The sequence below is a fragment of the Alligator sinensis genome, unplaced genomic scaffold, assembly GCF_000455745.1.
Source record: "Alligator sinensis unplaced genomic scaffold, ASM45574v1 scaffold393_1, whole genome shotgun sequence".
NCBI lineage: Eukaryota > Metazoa > Chordata > Crocodylia > Alligatoridae > Alligator > Alligator sinensis.
This window is the reverse complement of record NW_005842292.1, coordinates 1,500,960-1,521,607: the sequence shown is the minus strand read 5'-3', so window position 1 is coordinate 1,521,607 and position 20,648 is coordinate 1,500,960. Positions and strand designations below refer to the sequence as shown.

The window sequence follows — 20,648 nt, the reverse complement described above, 5'->3', positions numbered from 1 at the left end:
AAAGAAAATACTATATTTTCTTGCATATAACCTCCACCTTTCCCCCCAAAAACCAACTGGTGGAAACTGAAGAGCACATTACATGCAAGAAATATGGATCCTGCATGGGTCTGGAAATTTGGCAGCAGGGGTATGGTGGCACCTGGGAGCCACAGCAACTGCCACTTCTGCTGGTCCCCTGCCTCCAAAGTTTTGCATTCATGGGGACCCCTCCTGACTGGGTGACATGGCTCCACGTGCTGGATCACACCAGTGCACAGGGTCAGTCTGAAGCTGGATGTGGCACAGGAGATTGAACCCAGTGCATATCTGTCGATGTGCTGCATCATTTTAGTCTGGGGACACCATCCAGTGTGCAGAGCTGCAGCAGGCTTGGGGCAGGCTCAGCCCCCTGAGTGCTGCTACTCAGTTACTACACACTGCCTTTCCAAAACACGGTGTGCATTATACACAAGGGCATGCTATACACGCGAAAATATGGTAAATGAAACCGAACCTGAAACATGCTAGATTCTGCGCTGTCCTCAAGCAGAAGAAAACCCACATCCTTTTAAGGCTAAGATCAGCATGCACTGTTGCACACCGCCATTTGATTACACTTCAGCGACACCCAGAAGCATCCAGATTGGTGTGACATTTGCACTAGGTGTTGCACATAATAAAAGACAGCCCTTCATCCAAAGCAGCAAAGACGTGTTATCCCCCAACCTGGTTTTAGAGAGAAAACCAAGGGGCTTTGTGACTTGGCCATGTTCATGCAGGTCTCTGGCAACGCTCGGTAATGGACTTGTTATCTCAAGAGTCTCAGGCTAATGTCTCCACCCGTTCTTTCGATGACCCCGGTTTTCATAAAGATCCCTCTAGCAGGGGGATGAGGGGGTGCTGCTGACAGCAGTGACTCACCATGAAAGGACCTGAAGTTTCTCTCCCTTGACCATCTCCAAGTCTCGTTCGCTTGTGCAGGTGAAGTCATAAAGGGCGATCACAATGTGGTCCTCTGCAGAGAGAGAAGGTGACACAGTGGGTCCCAGACTGTCCTCCTTGGAGGCAAGGACTGAAGCTTGAGGTGTGTGAAAATCAGTGCTCCCCACACCCTCTGCCCCTTGTCCACAGCCATTGTGAACAACCCCTCTGTCCTCTCAATGATTTCAGACCATCAAGTGAATCTTCCCTTGGCTCTCGAGACTACATAGACATTTTGCTGCGACTTGCTACAAAGCACTTGAGGGGGCCAGCCTTTCTCTTCAGTCCCTTCAACTCAGATTCTCCTCCAGGCTTTCATTGCCTCCTGCCTGGACTTTGACAGGTTCCCCCTTTCTAAGTTGAATAAATGCCATTTTTCTCCACTCAAGAGGCTCAACCCCGTGGCCCTGGGGCTGTAATCCCCTCCTGACTGCCACTGATTTCAGTGGGGTTTAGAGGAAGCCCTTGGACCTGTTAAGAGCCAGAGGTGGTAAGTGGGCCTGATTTTCCACCAATCTCATATGTATTCAGGAGCTGGATCGACAGGAAAAGCCTAGTGCACTATTTGGTTCCTAGCAGAGGAGACGTGACCAGGGACAGATGGAGGATTTGGCAGAGGTGGATGCAGGAGCAATCCGCCAGCGAAGGCAGGCTGCACTGCGGGAGTTTCCGAGGACTTTTTTTAAAGTCCCCAAAGCAGATAAGAAACCTCCCCTTTCCCCTCCATGCTCAAAGACATTCTCCATCCCCTCGCCTTCTCCCCCTCCCTTTTTCCCCTTCCCCACCTGCCACTGCTGCTTTCCTCGCAGTCCCACGGGTGGAGGAAGCTTAAAGGCTGCCCCAGCCTGCCTTCAGCCCACTTCACTTCAGGTTGTGTGGGGGCTGGTTCGGTGACAGCACCCCATTCCCCACCTCTGCAACAATAGGCAGAGGTGGGGAATAGGATCCCCCAACCTGCTCAGTCCCCTGGAAGAAGGTGTGAGGAGGAGAGACCCCTCTGCCATGTCTGCTGCTGTCTCCAGCTGAGCCCAGTCCTAGCAGCTTTGACGATTGTCTGCCTCTGGGACAACGGGGAAAGCAGCAGTGGGGGGAGTGGGAGGGAAGGGGAGAGAAGAGGATGTGTCTTTGGGCATGGAGGGGAAGAAGGGGGTTTCTTACCTGTTTTGGGGACTTAAAATTAAGTCCCATAGGCTCCCCAGATGCGGCACAGTCCAATCTGAAAGAAAGGTGCCGCCGCACCATTGCACCCCCTCTGGGACTGCCCCCAGACTCGATATAGTAATAATGCCCTGCAGGGTGGCTCCTTTATCAATGAAACACATGGGGCTGCTTAACTGCTTTGTTTCCATGCCCCATGCCAACTATACCACTGCTTCCTTATCATGAGCGTATAACCGGTCATGTGCGCGCTGGGTGGCTGCAGCTATTGAAGCAGAAAGGATCGCTGCTCTCATGACATCTTGGGCAAATCAAGCCTTACAAGGATCATCAGTCAAAGTTTTTAGCCTGTGTGCGGCCTCGTGAATGCAGCACAAGTGATAGGTGGGCTATATTTAGGAGGCTCTCAAGACCCCTCTCTGACCTTATCAAATAATGCCACCAGTGAGCAACCCAGGCTCACCCGTTTCACTGCAAGATAATACGTCTCTGGAACAATGCACGTTTTGTGTGCGCAGGGCCTGGCTGCTTTCTATTTGAGATTGATTGGAGATGTCGCACATGCAGGGGAGGGCGGGGGGAAAAGCAAGTCTTTGTAAACCAGAGGCCAGAGCAGCTTCCTCCAGCTTGTCTGCTGGGGGGTGGGACTTGGAGGTGGATAGGTAGACCCAAATGACTCTCAGCTTCATTCGGGCTGCCTGAGTGGGCTAGAGAGAGCTTGGAAACTTAATCATGCGTGCCTGTGGACCTCAAAAACACTCTCTGTGGGTGGATGCTGTAAGTGTCTCCTAACGTCTGTGAGATAACATTATTACATATTCTCCCTGCTTTATGCATAATCAGGATTGTGTCAGATCAGGTTCCCCTGCTCCACAATTTACAGGACACGGTACTGCCTGTGATTCTTCATGCCAAGTGCCAGGAGGCCGTTAAAGAATCTGGCAACCTCTAGGGTGTGAATAGCTTCGGGCAGAGGAGGTACTAGTTTTACCCCTGCTGCAAGAAATGCCACCAAAAAGGTTGAGAGACTGAAGTGCGCTCCACGACAGGGTGGACTGGGCTCTGTAACTCTGGTCAGCAGCCAGCCTAGGAGTGGAGCCCCGATAGACAGAGAAATGCAGGATTTCCTTTACTTTGGCAGCTCCTGCAGCCAAGCAGGATCTGGAACCAGCTTCCAAGGGAAGTGGTGCTGCCTCCTACCTTAGGGGTCTTTAAAAGGAGGCTTGATTGCTACCTAGCTGGTGTCATATGAGCTTAACTTAGTGGGAATCATATGAGCCCAGTATTCATTCCTGCCCATGGCAGGGGGTCGGACTTGATGATCTGCTCAGGTCCCCCCTGACCCTACGTCTATGAACCTGTGAATCTGTGAATCATACATACGAGCCCCTGCCTTTCCTTTGGATTAAACCAGCAAGGCCCAAAGGGGAGCACTGGTATGCAGGCACCTAATGTCTCCCACTACCAGGGCCTTTGCATCCTAGAGAGGTCACTCCAGCTTCACTTTATCTTTCAAATGAGGATTCAACACAGGAGGTAACAGGTGTGAATTATAAGTCCCATTCGTTTGGTGAAGAGAGAAAGGCTACGGGTTGCCTTTGCCAGTAAAAGAAATTATTTTATCTCATTGATCAGCTAGCTATTACTTGTCTGAAAGCTGGGTGGCCCTGAGCCAGTACCCCACCCCACATTCAGGACTGTTGGATATTCATTTCCCATGGGATAAGTCAGGAATTGACTGTCATGCAAGAATTTGACTCTGTCACAGATGTTTAATGAGCTGATGCAGAAAATCAGCACACATCTCCTGTCTTGTGAGACAGACAGATGCCTATGTCAGCCAATACATAATGAGTAGCACCGGTGCAAAGGTCTGCTTGTTGAAATAGTTGGACTTATCCTTTAACTCCGGCTCCATTGGGCACTGGAAGACTTTGCAAATCTCCCAGAATCCACAGCTTCAGAGAACTGTGCAACACCCTGGGCAATAATGATGAGTCCTGTGTAGACCAGGAGTGGGCACCCTCTGACACGAATGCCACAAGTGGCCCAGGCAGCCTGTGTGTGTGGCACGTGGAAGATAACAGAGGAAGCAGGGCACACAGCTGTCGATAAGGCAGGAAGCAGAAATCAGAACAGCAGATGCAGCAGTGATCACAGGACCGGGAGCAGAAAGCAGTGCAGTAGACTGGGCAGAAAAAGGAGACTGGAGTGGCACTCAGGAAGGGTGTAGGGCGAATCTGTGGCATGCCTGCCAAAAAGGTTACCCCGCTTTGGTTTAGACAGTGGTAGCATGGATGTGAGGCAAGGGGTGGCTGGGTGAGGCTGGACACACTGAACTATTGTTGCTTATCACTAGTGGTTGCTTATCACTAATCACTGTTGCAAATTACTAATATCTTCATCAGTGATTTGGATGATGGGATGGAGTGTGTGGTAAGTAAATTTGCAGCTGACATCAAGTTGGTGTGTTTGCAGACACTCCAGAGGGTAGGGCTAGGATCCAGGATGACCTGGACAGACTGGACAAATCATCCAGAATCAATCAAATATGATTTCAGAAGGACAAATGCAAAGTCCTGAACTTGGGACAGAATCATTGCATGCACAAATACAGACCGGGGAATGACTGGCGAGGCTACAGCATTGCAGAGAAAGACCTGGGGTTATGGTAGACCAACGGTTCCCAAACTCTGACAGATCGTGCACCACCAATTTAAAATGATACGACCTTAAGTACCACCAGCAATGTTTTCAGTTCACTCTTAAGTACCACCAGCAAATTTTTGTCATAGAAAGTGATTATAATACATTTGTTAACATGTACCACTGACAGGTTGTATGCGTACCACTGGTGGTACCCATACCACAGTTTGGGAACTGCTGCGGTGGACCCAAAGTGGAATATGAGCCAACAGGGTGCTCTTGTTGCAATAAAAGTGAGCAGCATCCTGGGCTGTATTAATTTGATTGTCACTTGTAAACCAAGGGAAGTAACTCTTCCATTGTATTTGGCACTGGTGAGTTTTAGGCCCCCCACATTTCAAGAAGGACATGGACAGTTTGGCAGGAGTCCGGTGCAGAGCAAGAAAAATGATTAGGGGTCTGGGAGGCAAGACTTATGAGGAAAGGTTGAAAGAATGAGGGCTATTTAGTCTGGAGAAGAGAAAACCGAGGCGGGATTTGACAACAGCCCTCAAATTCCTGGAGGATGATTACAGAGAGGATAGAGATGGGTTTTCTTTGTGACCACAGAAGACAGGATAGGAGTAAAAGCCTCAAGCTTCATCAGAGGAAATGGGGATCAGAGATTAGGAGGAACTTTCTGACTACGAGGGTGCTCAGGCACTGGAGCAAGTTGTCTGGAGAAGTGGAATATCCATCCTTAGAAGCTGTCAAGAGCAGGCTGGACAGACACTTGTCTGGGATGGGTTAGGCAGGGATGGCTCAGCCTTGAGGTGGGGGCTGAACTAGATCATTTTGTGTGGTCCTTTCTAGCTCTACTTTCCTATGACTTCTATGATTTTACAAGGGTTAAATAACACTGTCCTTTATCATGCAAGCCCTTTTTCCATGAGGGATTCTTTTGATTCATTCAATTATTTTCTTGCAGTATAAACAACCTGATATGCCTTAGTACTGCTTTCCCTCCCTCCAGAGCAGGGGTGGGCAAAATGCGGCCCGTGGGCCAGATGCGGCCCACCAGGCCATTGTATCTGGTCCGTGGGGCCCCTAAAAAAATTAGAAAATTAATATACATCTGCCCCTGGCTGCCTGTCATGTGGCCCTTAATGGCTTGCCACAACTCAGTAAGCGGTCCTCTGCCCGAAATAATTGCTCGCCCCTGCTCCAGAGGGTGGAAGACAACGTGTCAGTCTAATGCAATGCTGGATGTCACTTGGAAGATCCCGAACCAGGCTGATCACACAGGTTGTGCCAAACCTGTTCTTCTCCTCTTCCTCCTCCTCCTACTAGTACTCCTCCTCCTCCTCCTACTACTACTACTATTACTACTACTACTGCTACTGTTGTCAACCAAATGAGCATCATTTGCAGGAATTGCTGGCTTTCCTTCATAAGTTTTGATTCCTTTTGTTCACCAAAAAAATCAAAACTTGGTATCCAGTTTGTTTGTTTGTTTTGATTACTTTTGGGTTACAATTTTGTCAGTTCGGCCAAAAAAGAATTTTTTTTTCAATGGCAGAATCACAGATGTTGGGCTGGAAGGGACAGGTCATCAAGTTCAACCCCGTGCTCAAGGCAGGATCTTCCCTATCTAAACCATCCCGTACAAATCCTTGCCTAACTTATTCCTAAAATTATATTCAATCAACCCTGTGGCATAACTACAAGGAAAATGGCTCCAAAGCACCTGAGTCTGCCACAGGTAAAGCAGGGCTGCCAGTGTCCCGTTGCTGCAGGGGTGTTAACATGCCCTTGAGAGAGCCAAGGAAGAAGGCCACGTCCATGCTGCAGAAAAAGGAAGAAACCCCCATAGTCCACATCAACCTGACCATAGGGTAACATTTCTTCAAATATGGCAATAGGTCTGACCCTAAATGAAGGTGCCAGACCCTCTAGCCAGGAACCTGCAGGTTTTAGCAGAGAAGATTTTGTAAATGTGAAGAATGGTCACCCTTAAGGGTAAAAAGAGAAGGCAAAGACCAAGAAACCAAATTTATTCTTGTTTGTTTGTTTGTTTTTTAAATAATGTGATTTTATAGCAAATATCAAGATTTTTAATTTTTTTGTTGGCCCAAATCATATTTATGAATTGGGGACTGGCAACACTGGGACAATTGGGACTGGCAGCACTGCCAATAAATATCATTCAGGTCTTGTTTCAAAGGTTCACTCATCTGCATTTTGTGCCTCCTGGCTTAATTCACATCCATCCTCTTGTTTGACTGGAATAAACAAACAGCCGACATTATTCCCAAATGAGCTGTCAACCCACGTGGTAGCAAAATGGGAGGGAGCCAAAGTCACTTTGGCTGAAAACGCCTAAACCTAGTCTGTTGGCTGGGGAAGGGGAATCTCGCCTTAAATCTCCCTTCAAATCTAGAAGAGACACGCAACTGCTCCCAGTCTTGTTTTTGAGCATGGAAATGGTTCCTCAATTTCTATTTGAAAGCTTTCTTCATTTCACTGAGAAGCTTTGAACTTCTGCCTTCTGGTCCGAAGTAGAAGTAAAAAGGCCAGCTCTGAGGAAAGCTGGGTTCTGGGTTTCGGGTTGGGCTGGAAACAGGATTTCCCGTGAAAATTGGTGTCCAAGCTTTTCAGCCCCCATTTCCCCCAGAATTGAGCATAGAGCAGGCTGGGGATATTCCATTATTATTTCTTTTACATGGAAAGTGTGCTTTCTGCAAAATTTAAATTCGACATGTGAACGCCCTGTCTCCCGCGGCACTTGAATGACCACCCTACGGCGACCCCGGAGCAACTCAGGGAGGCAGGACACACGCTCCTGTCAAATCAACTTGAAACAGAACGATTCACTGTTTCCAAACCGAGACGTGCGGCAACAGTTGGTGGTATGGTTAGGGTTTGTCACTCCTCACTCTGATTCAGCACGAAACCACGGGCAAATTGAAATCAATCCAAGGGTGTCCCTTGACAATACTAACCCTGCTGAATCAATGGTGCTGGCTTACAATCACACCTCCATTTAACTTGGTACCGCTTTGCATAGTTGTCCCCCTCTCAATAGACACTGGGGTGAAGGGGTGAGGCCCCCTTGGTTCCCAAAGATATTGCCACGAGAGTAATTTTATGCACACCCATTCTCATGCACAAATTATTCTCAAAGGTCAAGGTCTGAAGAGATTGGGCCTGCCAGAGATAGCAGCACTATTTGATATTCCCTCTCTACCTTGAACCTTTCCCTCTGTAAAGGCTGAATGTTAGACGGCCACATGTGGCTAATGTTGCTGCATCTGGAGGCCAAACTCACCTACACACCAGGGGTTTCCTCCATACCTGTTTCCTCCCCCTGCACAACCTCCCTGTGCACTGCCTCCTTCCCCCCTCTATTGCAGAGGTTCCCTATACCCCATCCCCAAATATGCATGGACTCTATGTGTTTCTTGCTCCCATGCCCACCAGTCCCTCTCCTCTCCACCATAACCAGTTTCTGTGCACCCTTCCTGCCCCCTCCCTATACCAGCACCCCCATTCTCCTCCCCTACCCCTAGGGAAGAGGCTCTATGTATGCCCTTGTCTCCCTTTCCCATGTCCCCCCTTCCCCACTCTTCTTTTCCACCCTGGGAGGGACCTCTTTTGTGGTGTCAACATTTTAAACTCTGCTGGGATGACGGGTCGAGGTAAATGGCAAAGTATTGTTATACCTAATTGGCTATAGGATGCTATTCACCATTCTTTGATCTTCCAACCATTACACAAATGGCCAAAGTAGCTAGGGCCTCCATGTGTGTCCTTTTGGTTTTTATAAAAATCACTGCATCCCACACAGTTCTGCCTCCTGCTAGCGCTTAGGGATGTTTCTCCTGGACTGCTGAGAGGCCGTAGGATGAGGCATTCAAAAGTTCAGGCAGACCCACGAGGGATGTGTACATGTGCATTAATGTGCTTTAGTTAATGCACATTAAATCTAGTACCTCCGGGCATTTATACACATATGTTTGTCTGCTCCAACCCACCCGAAATCCAGCATGTTGGAGCAGACTCAATTAACTGAGTCTATGGAGCATGCAAACTGATGCGCCTGGTGCTGTATCGCACGGTGAAATGCATGTCAGTGCTAAGAAAATAGCAGCGGCGTGCTTTAAAACTAAAACCCCTTTGATGTGTTTTAGTTCAAAAGTGTGCTGCTGCCATTTTCTCAGCGCTGACGCGCATGTCACCATTTATACAGACGCATACGATGCAGCACTGAGTGCCTTTAAAAGCTCCCGGCACTGTGTTGCATGCATGTGTGCATACACCCTCTATTACGAGGTACTAGGACAATGTGCACTAAGCTGTCTTAATGCCCATTAACTAAAGAACACAGTTTTTTAGTGATGCTTAGTGTGTATTAGCCTATTTGAATATGTATTAAATAATAGCACTTTTTTTTAGTGATGCTTTAATGCACATTAAAATAAGCTAATGCACATGAAAGTGCACATGTAGATGTGCCCTGAATGTGTATCGGGGTTGAATGTCAGGCCACTTTGTTTCGCTCAGCCAATTCACCGAGGATGTTTTTTCCTGGATTATTTTGGACTGGATTTTTGAGTGCATTTATAATTGGCCATGACCAATATTTACTGATGTGAAAAAGACTCCTTTGAAGTGTAACCGGACAGGAGCTTCTGCATGAAAAGTATTAAAAATAAATAAGCCCCAAGCTCCTTTGAGACTCTACTCTTGGCTCTCCAGGGACAGCACTTGGTGCTGCAAGGACACAGGGGAGGGAAAAGGAAAGAGCGAAACAAATCTGAGAGTCTTACCTTGGGCTGATGACTGGCTGAAATGTGAGGCGCAATTCCTGGGTCTGACCTTTGGCAGGAACATAAAAATAAAGCCCACGTGTTAATCTGGTGTGCTAGGCAAACGATCTGCTTTCTGCGCTGATTCTAAACCATTGCAATCTTTCCAGCAGCTTTAGTGGTCTTTATCCCTGTCTGTCTTTTTCTGTTTTCAGCATATGATCTGCCCTTAGCTTGCTTGTCTGCATTTGCAAATAGCTACTATCTCCCTCTCCACCAGCGCAGGGGTTTATTTGATGAGGCTGGAGTTACCGGCTCAACGGGGTTTCAAAATGCTGCCGTACGATATAATCCAGTTCACTGTTGCTTGATCCCTGTTAAGCGGTGCATGATACAGCAGACAAGCCCACCGAGAAATTGCAAAGGCAATATTACTCCGGGAAGAAAAAGCAGGATGCTATTTGCCATAAATGTTCTTCGCTCGTGAATGCAAGGACGCCAAGTAGAAATGTGCTGCGACAAACTCTTGGGGTTAAGACCACGCCGTGGGGATCATGCTTCCTGGCTTTGCATTTGGAAAAGGCCTGAGGCAGGGGTGGATCCGAGGGCAAGGCAGTGATGCTGTTGAACCCCCCCCAACTTCTGTTCCTGGTCCACCTGAAGTTTAAAACCGACTGCCCGGCAGTGGAGCAGCGGTGAAGGAGTCAATTGACTTGTGCCTGTTATAACCTACTAGATTCCTTCTAAACTCTTCATCCCACAGGCCTTAACAACCCTCTCTCCCTCTTAATGGTCTTGATGCTTTACTAATCAAGCTCGTCTTTCTTCTGGCATCCTGCTGCTGTCTGTTGGCTGCTCCTGGTAATGTCACTCTTATTTCATAGCCTGGCAAACTGTTTTATCTCCAACTAGAAACGTTCATTCTGGGGTGGAAATGTTAACTCAGGTGACTATTAACTTGAGTGTGGAAATAACTTTCAGTGGGGCATTGAATGCATCATTAAGATGCTCAAAAAAGCTAATTCTTCTTCCATGAATCCAAAAAAGGAGCCATACGTTTAATTCTAATGACCACAGGACTAATGAAACATCATCTTTTTTTTTTTTTTTTTGCCTGATTTGTTGTGTTTTTATATATAATATATAACACAGCAAATTGATGTGCTTTCCAATAAAGTTCTATTTGCTTTGGCTTTGATCTTAAAGAGATGAATATATCCCAGGCCTCTAGCACATTAGTAAAGCTCCTAGTTTCTTTTGACCTAGAGAAAAATGGGTTGTGTTACATGTGAGGATGCACCACACCATCTGCATCCTCCTTTTCAAAATCCCAGATCTGCCCATGGCCCTGGAGCTGGGAAGAAGTCGACTTCCATGAAACGTCTCCTACAGACAGGGTGACTTGTAGGTTGTAGTGCTTACAGGCTCATGGGTTGGAGTCATTTACACCCATGCAATGAAGGTGGGTGTACAAATAAACTTCCTCCAGTTCCTAGGATTTGCCACCCCACTGTACATTCTTTGCACAGGCATCCACGGTAATAGTACTCATGGTAATAACCAAACCCATCATATGTCCCCTCAATACAATGCAGAATAGCAACAAGGGACCCTCGAGCACATTGGCGGTTCCATTATTCCATGCATCCCTGGGCTTTTTATCGTGCTGGATATCAAACACATGCTGAGAAGCAGAGCATCTAACTAGGGCAGAGCGGAGACATTTTACAGATGAGGAACTGAGTCAGAGATCGATTGCATGATGTACCCAAGGTTGCATAACCCAGATCTCTTGAGTCTCATCCCAGAGCCTTAGCTCAAGACCAGTCTTCCTGAAAGACTGGAGATGCTTTCCCAGGGCTCACTCGGGGCTTTTTAGCCTGTTAGTTTTGCAGGAGCGGGCTGCTGGTAGCTACTGGTACGCAGCCGTTCTGGGAACAGGGCCACTTTGCATCTTGCTGCTGATTTTGATGCCTAGCTTTGTGCCCCTGCGTTTGAGCATTTTGTCCTTGTTCTCTCTGCATCTTGCTTTTGCTTTCATCAAAGTTTCCACTGTGGTTTCTGAGTTGACACTGCCTGTGTGCCATTCTGCTAGCTGGGCTGGGGCGAGCTCATGGCAATGGCCACACCGAAGTGGTCTGGATGCGGCCACCCCGCAGGAAAAGCTCTGTCTGAATGTCACACAACAGAAACCACCACAAGCCTGAGGCGTTCTTCACTCGGGCCCTCTATTCTATTTAGAGATCCAGACCTCATTGTCTCTGCAGCCTATGAGGTGCTAACAAATGATTGGGCCAGACTCAGCAGACCTTCCTTTGGCCGCTGCAAGGGCTCACTGCCATGATGCCATTTTAGCCTTACAGTATCTCTTGCAGGTAGGAGAACATTGCACCCATTTTACAGACAGAGGTGAGAGGCAGGTAACTGACTGCAACTCCACCCATTTTACAGACAGAGGTGAGAGGCAGGGAACTGACTGCAGCTAGGTGCCTGAGTCAGAAGGGCATTTGCTCACCCACTAGATCATCCTTCCCACCCTTTACCTGTTAGGTAATAAAAGGTAAGGAAATAAAAGGGCTCGAGGTATCATGGGCACATGCAAGCACTCCCTCATTTCACACCCAACTGTGCTGGTAGGGCTACTCAAACCGTGGACATAGAGCTGCTCACTTACCGGGGGCGGTGGTGGAGTCTTCTTCTTAGAAAACACATGATGCCTTTGCTTATTCATGCCGTCGCAATGCTCCTTGGGCATATGCTGGTTTTTGCTCCCAAGCAAACCCATCCTGTGAGGGAAAAGGCAGAAGATCATGTCATGACACCACTCCTAGAGGAAAGAAGGCAGAACCAGCAGATGGGAAGAAATGAGAGCATAGGGAGTGGCGGGGAAAGCAGAGCTCAGTGGGTGCAATGGAGTTTGGGCCAAAGGGTTTCAGGGCGTTTCTGTGTGGTTGCATCTCATGAGTTGCATCTGTGCCGCGCTCAGGAGAGCTGCATCTGAGCGCAGCAGTTCACACGGGTACCACGACCTGCTTCGCCACAGCAGCGCAGCCCCGCCTGAGACTCTGGGAAAGCTCGCATTAGCGGAAGCCCCTGCCACCGCAGCTCTCCTGCTATCGGTACCCAGACAAGTGCCTTTACAGCTACCTTGCATAAATCTGCACAAGCTGCAATCGCATCTGGGGACTGCAGCATACATCAGCTCACAGGGACTCAAGCAAGGTTGTGCAAGGGAAACTGAGGCAGAGCAAGGACCTGGAGATGAACCCCCCAGGGGCTGGTAGTAATGGCCTGAACACTGGACCAGCTTTCCTCTAGTCCTCCTCCTCTTCAGAGGCAACAGGGGGATTTGGGTGGACACAGAAAAGATTTCAACCAGAGCTAGCTGTGCTGAAAGAGTTTAGTGCTTAGGCTGAAAATTTTCACAGGACAAGTTTGGACTGGTTAAAATTGTCTGCATTGTCCAGTTCTGCTTTAAAACCCCCTCACCCACCCAAGCATTTCTTACTGGGAGCTGAAGGGTTTCACCCCAAGTCATGTGATGATGCTTTTAAGAAGGCAATTCCCAGGCTGTAAGATCCACCTCTTGATTTTTGAGCTGCATTTGCAACTGGTTGTGATCATTACAGTGCTGTGACTCTTCCAAAATTCAAAGAGGAATGGACATTAGCCCTGCAGATGCCTTTGCTGGCAGACTCCAGCAAGATCACAGATTCAATGTGAAATGCTGCTTCATGGCTCTGAGCTTCCAACATCACCCCATGCTTCAAGTTCAATCTCATTTTGCTTCTCTACAGCCCCACATCTTCCTATTCCCCATCCCCACAAGACCTAGGTACCCCCAGACCCACACTGGGGAAGATCGAGGTGTAGCTATGCTTGTGTTCTGCTACGGGTATTTCCCATGCTTCTGGGCTTTTCTGGTCCCACCTCCCCTGCCTTTTCTGCATGGGCAACTGGTGCCTCCCGAGTCCGGGGGGGGCACCAGATCGCTGATGTGGGGGTAGGGGGGATCCAGGGGGTGCACAGCTGATCTCAGGGGGTGCGCATGCACCTGCGTGCACCCGCTACACGTCGCCACTGCTTTTCTGCTACATGTTAAGCCTTGCTAGAGACATGGGATGTTGGTTATAGCCAAGGCTGCAGACTTTGACTGGGTTGTGCCAATGCTCCTGCTGGGACCAAAGCCAGAGGTTCTTGGCTAGAGGGTCTTGCCCCTCCGCTCAGGGCCAGACCGATGCTGTATTTAGGGTCAGGAAGGAATTGTACCCCATGGTATGGACGGCGAGGGGTTTTGCCTTTCTCTGTAGCAGGGGGCATGGCCCGCTACCCGGGAACTCTTGGGCATGTATTGACGATATTTCATAGAAGCGGGAGGTTGACTGCCACGGTCCCGCTGCTTTACCTGTGGCAGGTTAGGGTGTTAGGTATGTGTTATGTTAGGGTTGATGGTCATCTTATGCAGAGTTTAGATTATGGTTTGGACGGGATGGCTTGGATAAGGCTGATCCTGCCTCAAGCAGGGCCTGGGACTAGATGTGACCCCTGGAGGTCCCTTCCAACCTGACTCCTCTGTGATTCCCTGACTCTAGGATAGCGGTTCCCAAACTCTGACAGATTGCACACCACCATTTAAAATGATACGGCCTTCAGTTTCTGAGGCAGGGGAGTGCTCTGCCCATCTCATGCACCTGTCCCAATCAGATGCTCTTCTCCAGGCAATGGGCAAAGGCAACAGCTGCCAATCAAAGGGGAGGTGGCTGGAGGCTTTCCTATCACTTCCAGCCCATGCTGCTGCTCACAGCGTGATCAATCCATGGACAGCGGTGGGGCTAATGCAAATACAGTGTCCCCCAAGGGAGCAGGAATCACACAGCCTTGTCTTCCACATAAAGACATCACTTGTCACGTGGTGGTCTCCTCTGGGATAATGCTTGGCTGCAGTCGTATATCTAGGGCAAGGTGAGTGCGGTATTAACCCCAGATGCTGATTTAGAGGTGTTCTCCACCCCTGTTCTCCAGCAATTGTCATCCCTTGCTCTTCTTTCTAGCACTTGACAGCATCTCTGCCTAGGGTGATGATTCTCAACCAGGTGCTGCGGCACCCTGGGGTGCTGCGAGATTGTTTCAAGGATGCCACAGAGTGCAGGCACTATGAGTGTGCATGCATGATTTGCACACCGAGATCCAGTGATTTCAAATAGAAATGTATAGTGGTAAACTATTCTGACTTGTCAGGGGCTTTCTGAGTTCTTTGCAAGGAAGAATTGCTCTAGTATTTTTGTGTGGTCACAAAACAAGTGAAAAGTAAGAGCTGGCCTTTTCTAAGGGCAGCTTTGGGTCTAACAAGGGGGCCTTAATTCTACAAAGGTTGAGAGCCACTGGCCTAAGGTACCGAAATTGCAAGTTATGCCTCTGCCTGGCTGTAGTTTAACAGTGCAGTGCAGCATCCTGCTGCTGCCGAGACCCAAAGGTAAAGGATTTCCAGTGAAAAGGGGAGTTTCCAGTTAGCCGAGTGTAAAGAGCAGAATGGATGAGGCCAGCTGCTCTGCCCTTGTCACTAAAGCCATGCAGGATCTGACCTGTGCATAAGTACTCAGGAGGAGACTTCTGCAGACTCGCCCCTATCTAGACTGCCAGGGAGCTCCCAACACGTGTGTTTTTTTAAAAAGCTTGTTTGGGAAGAGTCACCTTCAAATGGAAGTGTTGCAACCCAAAATGTTGGGGGCAAAAACCTAAACCTCTAGAACCGTTTCTCACGGAATTAAATATGTTGTTTGCATTTTGCATACTTTTTTTTACAATACAAATCACAGCCAATTTCAAAGAGAAAAGTGACTTTGAATAGAAAGCTCATGTTCCAACTTGATCAGAATCCCATCCCAAATATTTGGTGGAATTGCAATGAATTGATGATGCTCTGGTTCTCCTAAATCTGCATTGATTCACTAATAAAAGTGCAGCCCTCCAAAACTGGCTGAGCTCCAGCAGGGACTTAACTTTCCAGATGATCTGCTCAACAGCACCAAGCCCCTTCACACCACCGTAACTTCTGATTTGGTTGGGAAAACTAAATCAGCCACTTGCTGCAGCCCCTTCCTTTGAATTGGGCATCTGGTCTCCCATCTAGGTACTGACCAGATCCATCCAGGCTGAGCAGAGCCAGTTGATTATTAGTAACAAACCACTGATTTATTGAATTTGTCACTTCTTTCCATCTGCATATTTGCCCATGAACAGATAGGGATTTCCCTGCATTTGCCTACTATACGAGCATGACAGTATGTTTTAGCCACTGTTTGCTGCTTATACCTAAGTGAGCATGTGGCATTCGGGATTTACTGTTCCAGGTGTATGGAAGCTGCAGCTCATTGCTCCTGATCCTTAGATAGATGGTGGATGAGTTGTATTTAGCTTAAAACCATTTATTTTTTCTCCATGCTCCACCTTCAACCTGCCAGTCTCTAAAAGACATGACCCACTGAAGGTTCATATACGGTCCCTATTGCTGTGGCATCTAAGGACCTCACCTTCTTTAAGAGCACTCATTCTCACTGCACTCCTGGGAGGTAGGGAAAAACTATTAGGTGCATTGGACAAAAGGGAAACTGAGGCACAGAGTTGCAGTGACTCATCTCTAGCACGGCAAAGCAAGGACTTGAACCCACAGAGGATACAGTCGAGGCATCTGGCCTACATATCACCCTACCCTTCCTGTCCACATGTAAATGCACCAGTCAAGGGTTGGCAATATTGCAAGCAAGCGGGTACATTTGCACAACTACCAGTTCCTGCTCAAGCGCTGGTGCCAACAGAAACGTTTCTCATGAAACTACGTAGAGGAGCGAAGCAGCCAAAATGGGAAATGGAATTTATGAAATATCTGCAAATAAATCCCCCTTGCTCTCTGCCCACTTCTGCTGCTTCGTTTGTGAGATGTAAAGGAGGTCACGCATCAGCGTGGGACTGCTGCAGGTCTACATTAGACCTGCTCCTATATAGATCACACATGCTGGATGCGTGCTGTGGCCTGGACAAGCAGCGAGGTTGGTCCTGTACATGGATGAGTATTGCCCACACTCCTAAGACAGATCCTACCACATACTGGGAAGTCACCCATCTCAGCGTCAGAGCTGGTCAGGATTTTTTCTACCCGAGTTTATTTTGTCCCAAAAATGTAGGGTAGTAGGAAATTGCTTTTGTTTGAAAGAGAAATGGTTGTTGCTTTTTGTTTTTTTTTAATATCAGAAATCAGCACATCTATTTTTTTTCAATTTTCCCCCTTTTCTGATTACATACTCTGCCCCCCCACCCTTCTTCCCCTGGGAAAGGGAGAGGGGAATAAATAGAAACAAGAAAGAGAATGAGGGAAAGCATGTGTTGAAAGTGTGTATAAAAAGAAAAATTATAAACCCAAAATATTGTTTATAACTGGACGGTTCGTGTTTAGAAAGACTGAAACACAATTTTGAAAAAGAACGATAAAAGTTTGGTTATGCTTTTCAACTGGTTTATTATAAAACAGTTTGAACATCTCTCTCCTGGTTTGGTTTTTTAATTTCCCCTTCTCGTTTTTTCTAATGAAAAAAAATAGGGGGGAATACCAATTAAAGAAAACCTTAAAGAGAGGAAAAATCCTTTCTCTCACTTTTAGCTTCTTTCATTTCTTGGAGATCTCAGAATAGCAGAGATGCCCTTAATGCTTGAAGAAGGGCACTGGTGCCCAAAAGCTTGGAAATATTTTTTTTGCAATTACTCAGTTGGTCTAATAAAAGATATTGCATCTACCCAAGGAAGTGTGCCTGCCTATTTCTCTCATTTATTTATTTCTCCTACTTGAAAAAAAATTTAAAAATGGTACAAAGAAAAGTAAGAAAAAATGGGGGGAAACCTGTCTACATGGTTTTTTTTCTACTGAAAAGGTATGAAAAGGTGGGGGGGAAAGCTACAGAAAACATTACATATTTTTCTTTTTATACACACGTTCAACACATGCTTTCCCCTATTCTTTTTCTTTTCTGCTTATTCCCCCCTTCCTCCCCTTTTCCAGGGGAAGGTGGGGAGGGGTAGTATGTAATCACAAAAGGGGGAAAATTGAAAAAATATATATGCTTATTTTTGATATTTTAAAAAGAAAATGCAACAACCACTTCACTCTGAAACAAAATGAGAATCTCCATTTGCTTGGAAAGCTTTTGTAAAAAATAGTTGACATTTGTTGCCCCAAAGTTGTGGGGATAAATGTTTCATCTGACTTTTTTTTTATGGGACTGCCCAGGGAGGGTGATCAGGGTTGAAGGCCCTTGGCCTTAGAGAGGGTCTGACTCAAATTGTACGGTAGGAGAACGCGGGCGAGAGACACCGGCATTAGTGATACAAAGCCTCCAAAATGCGGCAGAAGCTTCCCAGCGTCATAAAAAGACGCGACACCAACATGATACTGCCTTAAAGAGCTTTCAAAGGGCAGGGCACTGGAGGCTCAGGATTTTAGCCCTTCCATTTCACCCGCCTTCGATGCTCCCAAAGAAGCAAAAAATGCCTGAGCAATTGCTGCAGAAAGTGTTGTTCATCATGCAGCCTCAGGGCCATTTTACAGCGCACCTGACCCAGACAGGCTGCAGCCAGAAATGGAGGCAGTACAATGTCATTGTTCACAGCACAGAAGGCTACATTCGGTTTTAGAGGTGCAAAAGGCTATTTAAAAGCTAGCTTTAAATAGCCATTCAAGGCCACAGTGCACCGAGGCCTGCCTCATCCGCGATGGGCTTTCAGGCCGGGCGTGTGTGCTCTGCGGCTCTCTCTATCGGTGTAAACCTGTGCCCGCTTCCAGGGGTGATCCGCTCCATCCCCACCCATGCCGCCCTGAGGTAAATGGTGTCTTGCTTTGGAGGCAATGGTGTCTTGCGTGGCTGACCAATATGGACTGAAAAGTGCGGGTACCTTGATGACGGCAATGGATTCCCACCCATTGAGTATCTTCCCCCCCGTTGCCGGCAGGTCTCAGGTGTGATCTACCACGCTCAGTGAGGGCAAGAAGGGAACCGGAGAACATTTATACCAACTTATGGCTTTCAAACCTAGGGGTGGCAGCAAGCTGGTCAATCGACTGTCTATTTTTTGACTGGTTAAAGATTCTAGCCATTTTACCAAAAAAACAAAAAAACAACAACCCCACCCCCCAAATCCTGCATTTTTTGTAGTTTTCTCAACAGAATTATGATTTTTTTTTTATTGTTCTTTGACACATTTAATGAAAAATGTGTATTTTTTTTGTGTGTCTTATGTGGACCCATTGCCAATGTTTTATGCAATTTTTCACCAGCCAGTTGACCAAGCTTTAGTTGACCGGTCAAATACCCATCTCTATTCAAAGCACCCAGGCCCCAGATCTACAAGGGTGGGATCTTGCAAAGCACCAGAGCCAGAGGCACTCAGTGTCCATTGAAAATCAATGGGAACTGAGGACCCTTGCCCGCGTAATACATTACCTAGATACATCTCATGAAATGGCTGCAAAAATTGCCGTTTCGCTATGGCTTAATCGCCCCTGAAGATACCCATTGACCTGGTTTTATCGTGGTAGATTTCCAATTATCATGGTAAATTAAACCATCTCCCACATGGTGTATTTTTAGCGTGGGAAATTGTGCGAAAAGGATTATTTTTATCGTGATAGTTTTTGAACATGTACCCCAAGACTGAGAGCCCAACTCTGCCAGGTCCTGTTGAAAATCCCTCCCTTGTTCCTTGCTCACTTTTTATACAGGCAAAGATCCTATGGGTTCAGTAGGCTCCCTCTCGTTGCATCCTTGAGATGCCCACCATGGTCACCTGAAGTCTCTGCATGCTTTTGAAGCCCATCACTTTTTAGGTACGGAAAAAGCTTACTCACCTCTCCCACCTCAAAGCCTACTTACGAGGGACAGATTCAGCTCTGCATTAGAAGCACACAAAAGTACCCTCCACCCTCCCTACCATGTGTAGTTCACACAGGGTTGCTCTTGCAAATAAGGTCAATGGTTCAAGTCCCATCCTTCAGGTTTGGCCTATATTGTGGCTGGACCGCAAATTTTTCATCATCCTCAACGGTCCCACGCTCATCGGTGTGGGCCGTCTCTTCCAACGCAAGCGGGGTACCCACCTCCTCACATCACATGGGAGGTTTATTATTAGGAATTAACGTCACAGAGTGCCCGCCAGCTCCCAAGCTAATTAGCCTACCCGCAGCACAGAGAGAAGAGACACTTTCCAGTAGGAGGCAGCCCCTAGGCAGTAGCGTATAGGTGCTGCTGTTGAGCGCCACAAATTTGCTGTGTAGAGTTGCCTTTCATTTCCCAGACTTAAGAGTCTTGTCACCGCGTGACTCTCAATGGGGCTGGTGTTTTGGTAGGAAACTTCAGGTGGGAAGTGGAAAGGGATCGGCTGATGTTCTTCATCTCACACCTTTGAAATGGGTGGGAGAGCCCTCTGACGGAGAGAATAGCCCTCATTGCTATTGAGATTAATGTGAGCAAGGCCAGGTTGTATCAGAGGGAGCTAATGGGTCTTCTCCATCTCTGATTCCTTTGGACCCAATTCACTAGTGCACACTGGCTACCCGAGACCTTTACCGTGGAGCTGCCTAATTAGCTCCGCAGTAAACTCTTAGCATCTAAACATGCAACCCTGTTAGGCGTCAGTAAACTAATTAACTCTGCCGTAGGTTAGTACTTGCAAACACAAGTACTATCCTATGGCGGTATTTTTTAGTGCACAGTAATGCACATGTAGACATTGATGGGGCTGCTTGGGGCATGTGGGTGCTACAACATGGGGGCTGCCTGCCGGCTAGCCCTGCACTGGAGCACACTTGTGCCCCAGCCAGCCCCTCGGCAGCTCGAAGCAGCCCTGGACTGGCAGGCTGACCCCCCAACTCCCTGCCAGCTGGGGTTGCTCCACTTTGGTTCATCATGCTGCAATCCCAGGTGCATGTGAAGACAGGATGCCTGGGAGCAATAAACCCTGCTGTGCTACGCACTGGAGTTTATTGCGTCACATTAATTTTACATGCAGATGCACCCACTGGCTGCTTTGAGTCTCCAGAACAGCATAAAG

The 20,648-nt window shown here is 47.6% G+C and overlaps 1 protein-coding gene across 3 annotated transcripts in view; it reads right to left on the bottom strand.

The window, feature by feature from the left end:
• BLK (BLK proto-oncogene, Src family tyrosine kinase) overlaps positions 1-20,648 on the bottom strand; it is a 65,985-nt gene that overhangs the window by 29,133 nt on the left and 16,204 nt on the right. For 2 of the 3 annotated variants that reach the window (XM_025209510.1, XM_025209511.1), the window contains exons 2-4: positions 12,229-12,340; positions 9,576-9,624; positions 904-997 (exon numbers count right to left, since the gene is read on the bottom strand). In XM_025209510.1, coding sequence (XP_025065295.1) covers positions 904-997; positions 9,576-9,624; positions 12,229-12,339 — 254 coding nt within the window. In that variant the 5' untranslated portion in view covers position 12,340. Of the gene's footprint in view, positions 1-903; positions 998-2,121; positions 2,320-9,575; positions 9,625-12,228; positions 12,341-20,648 lie in introns of those variants that run through there. The other variant, XM_025209512.1, reaches the window with a different exon arrangement.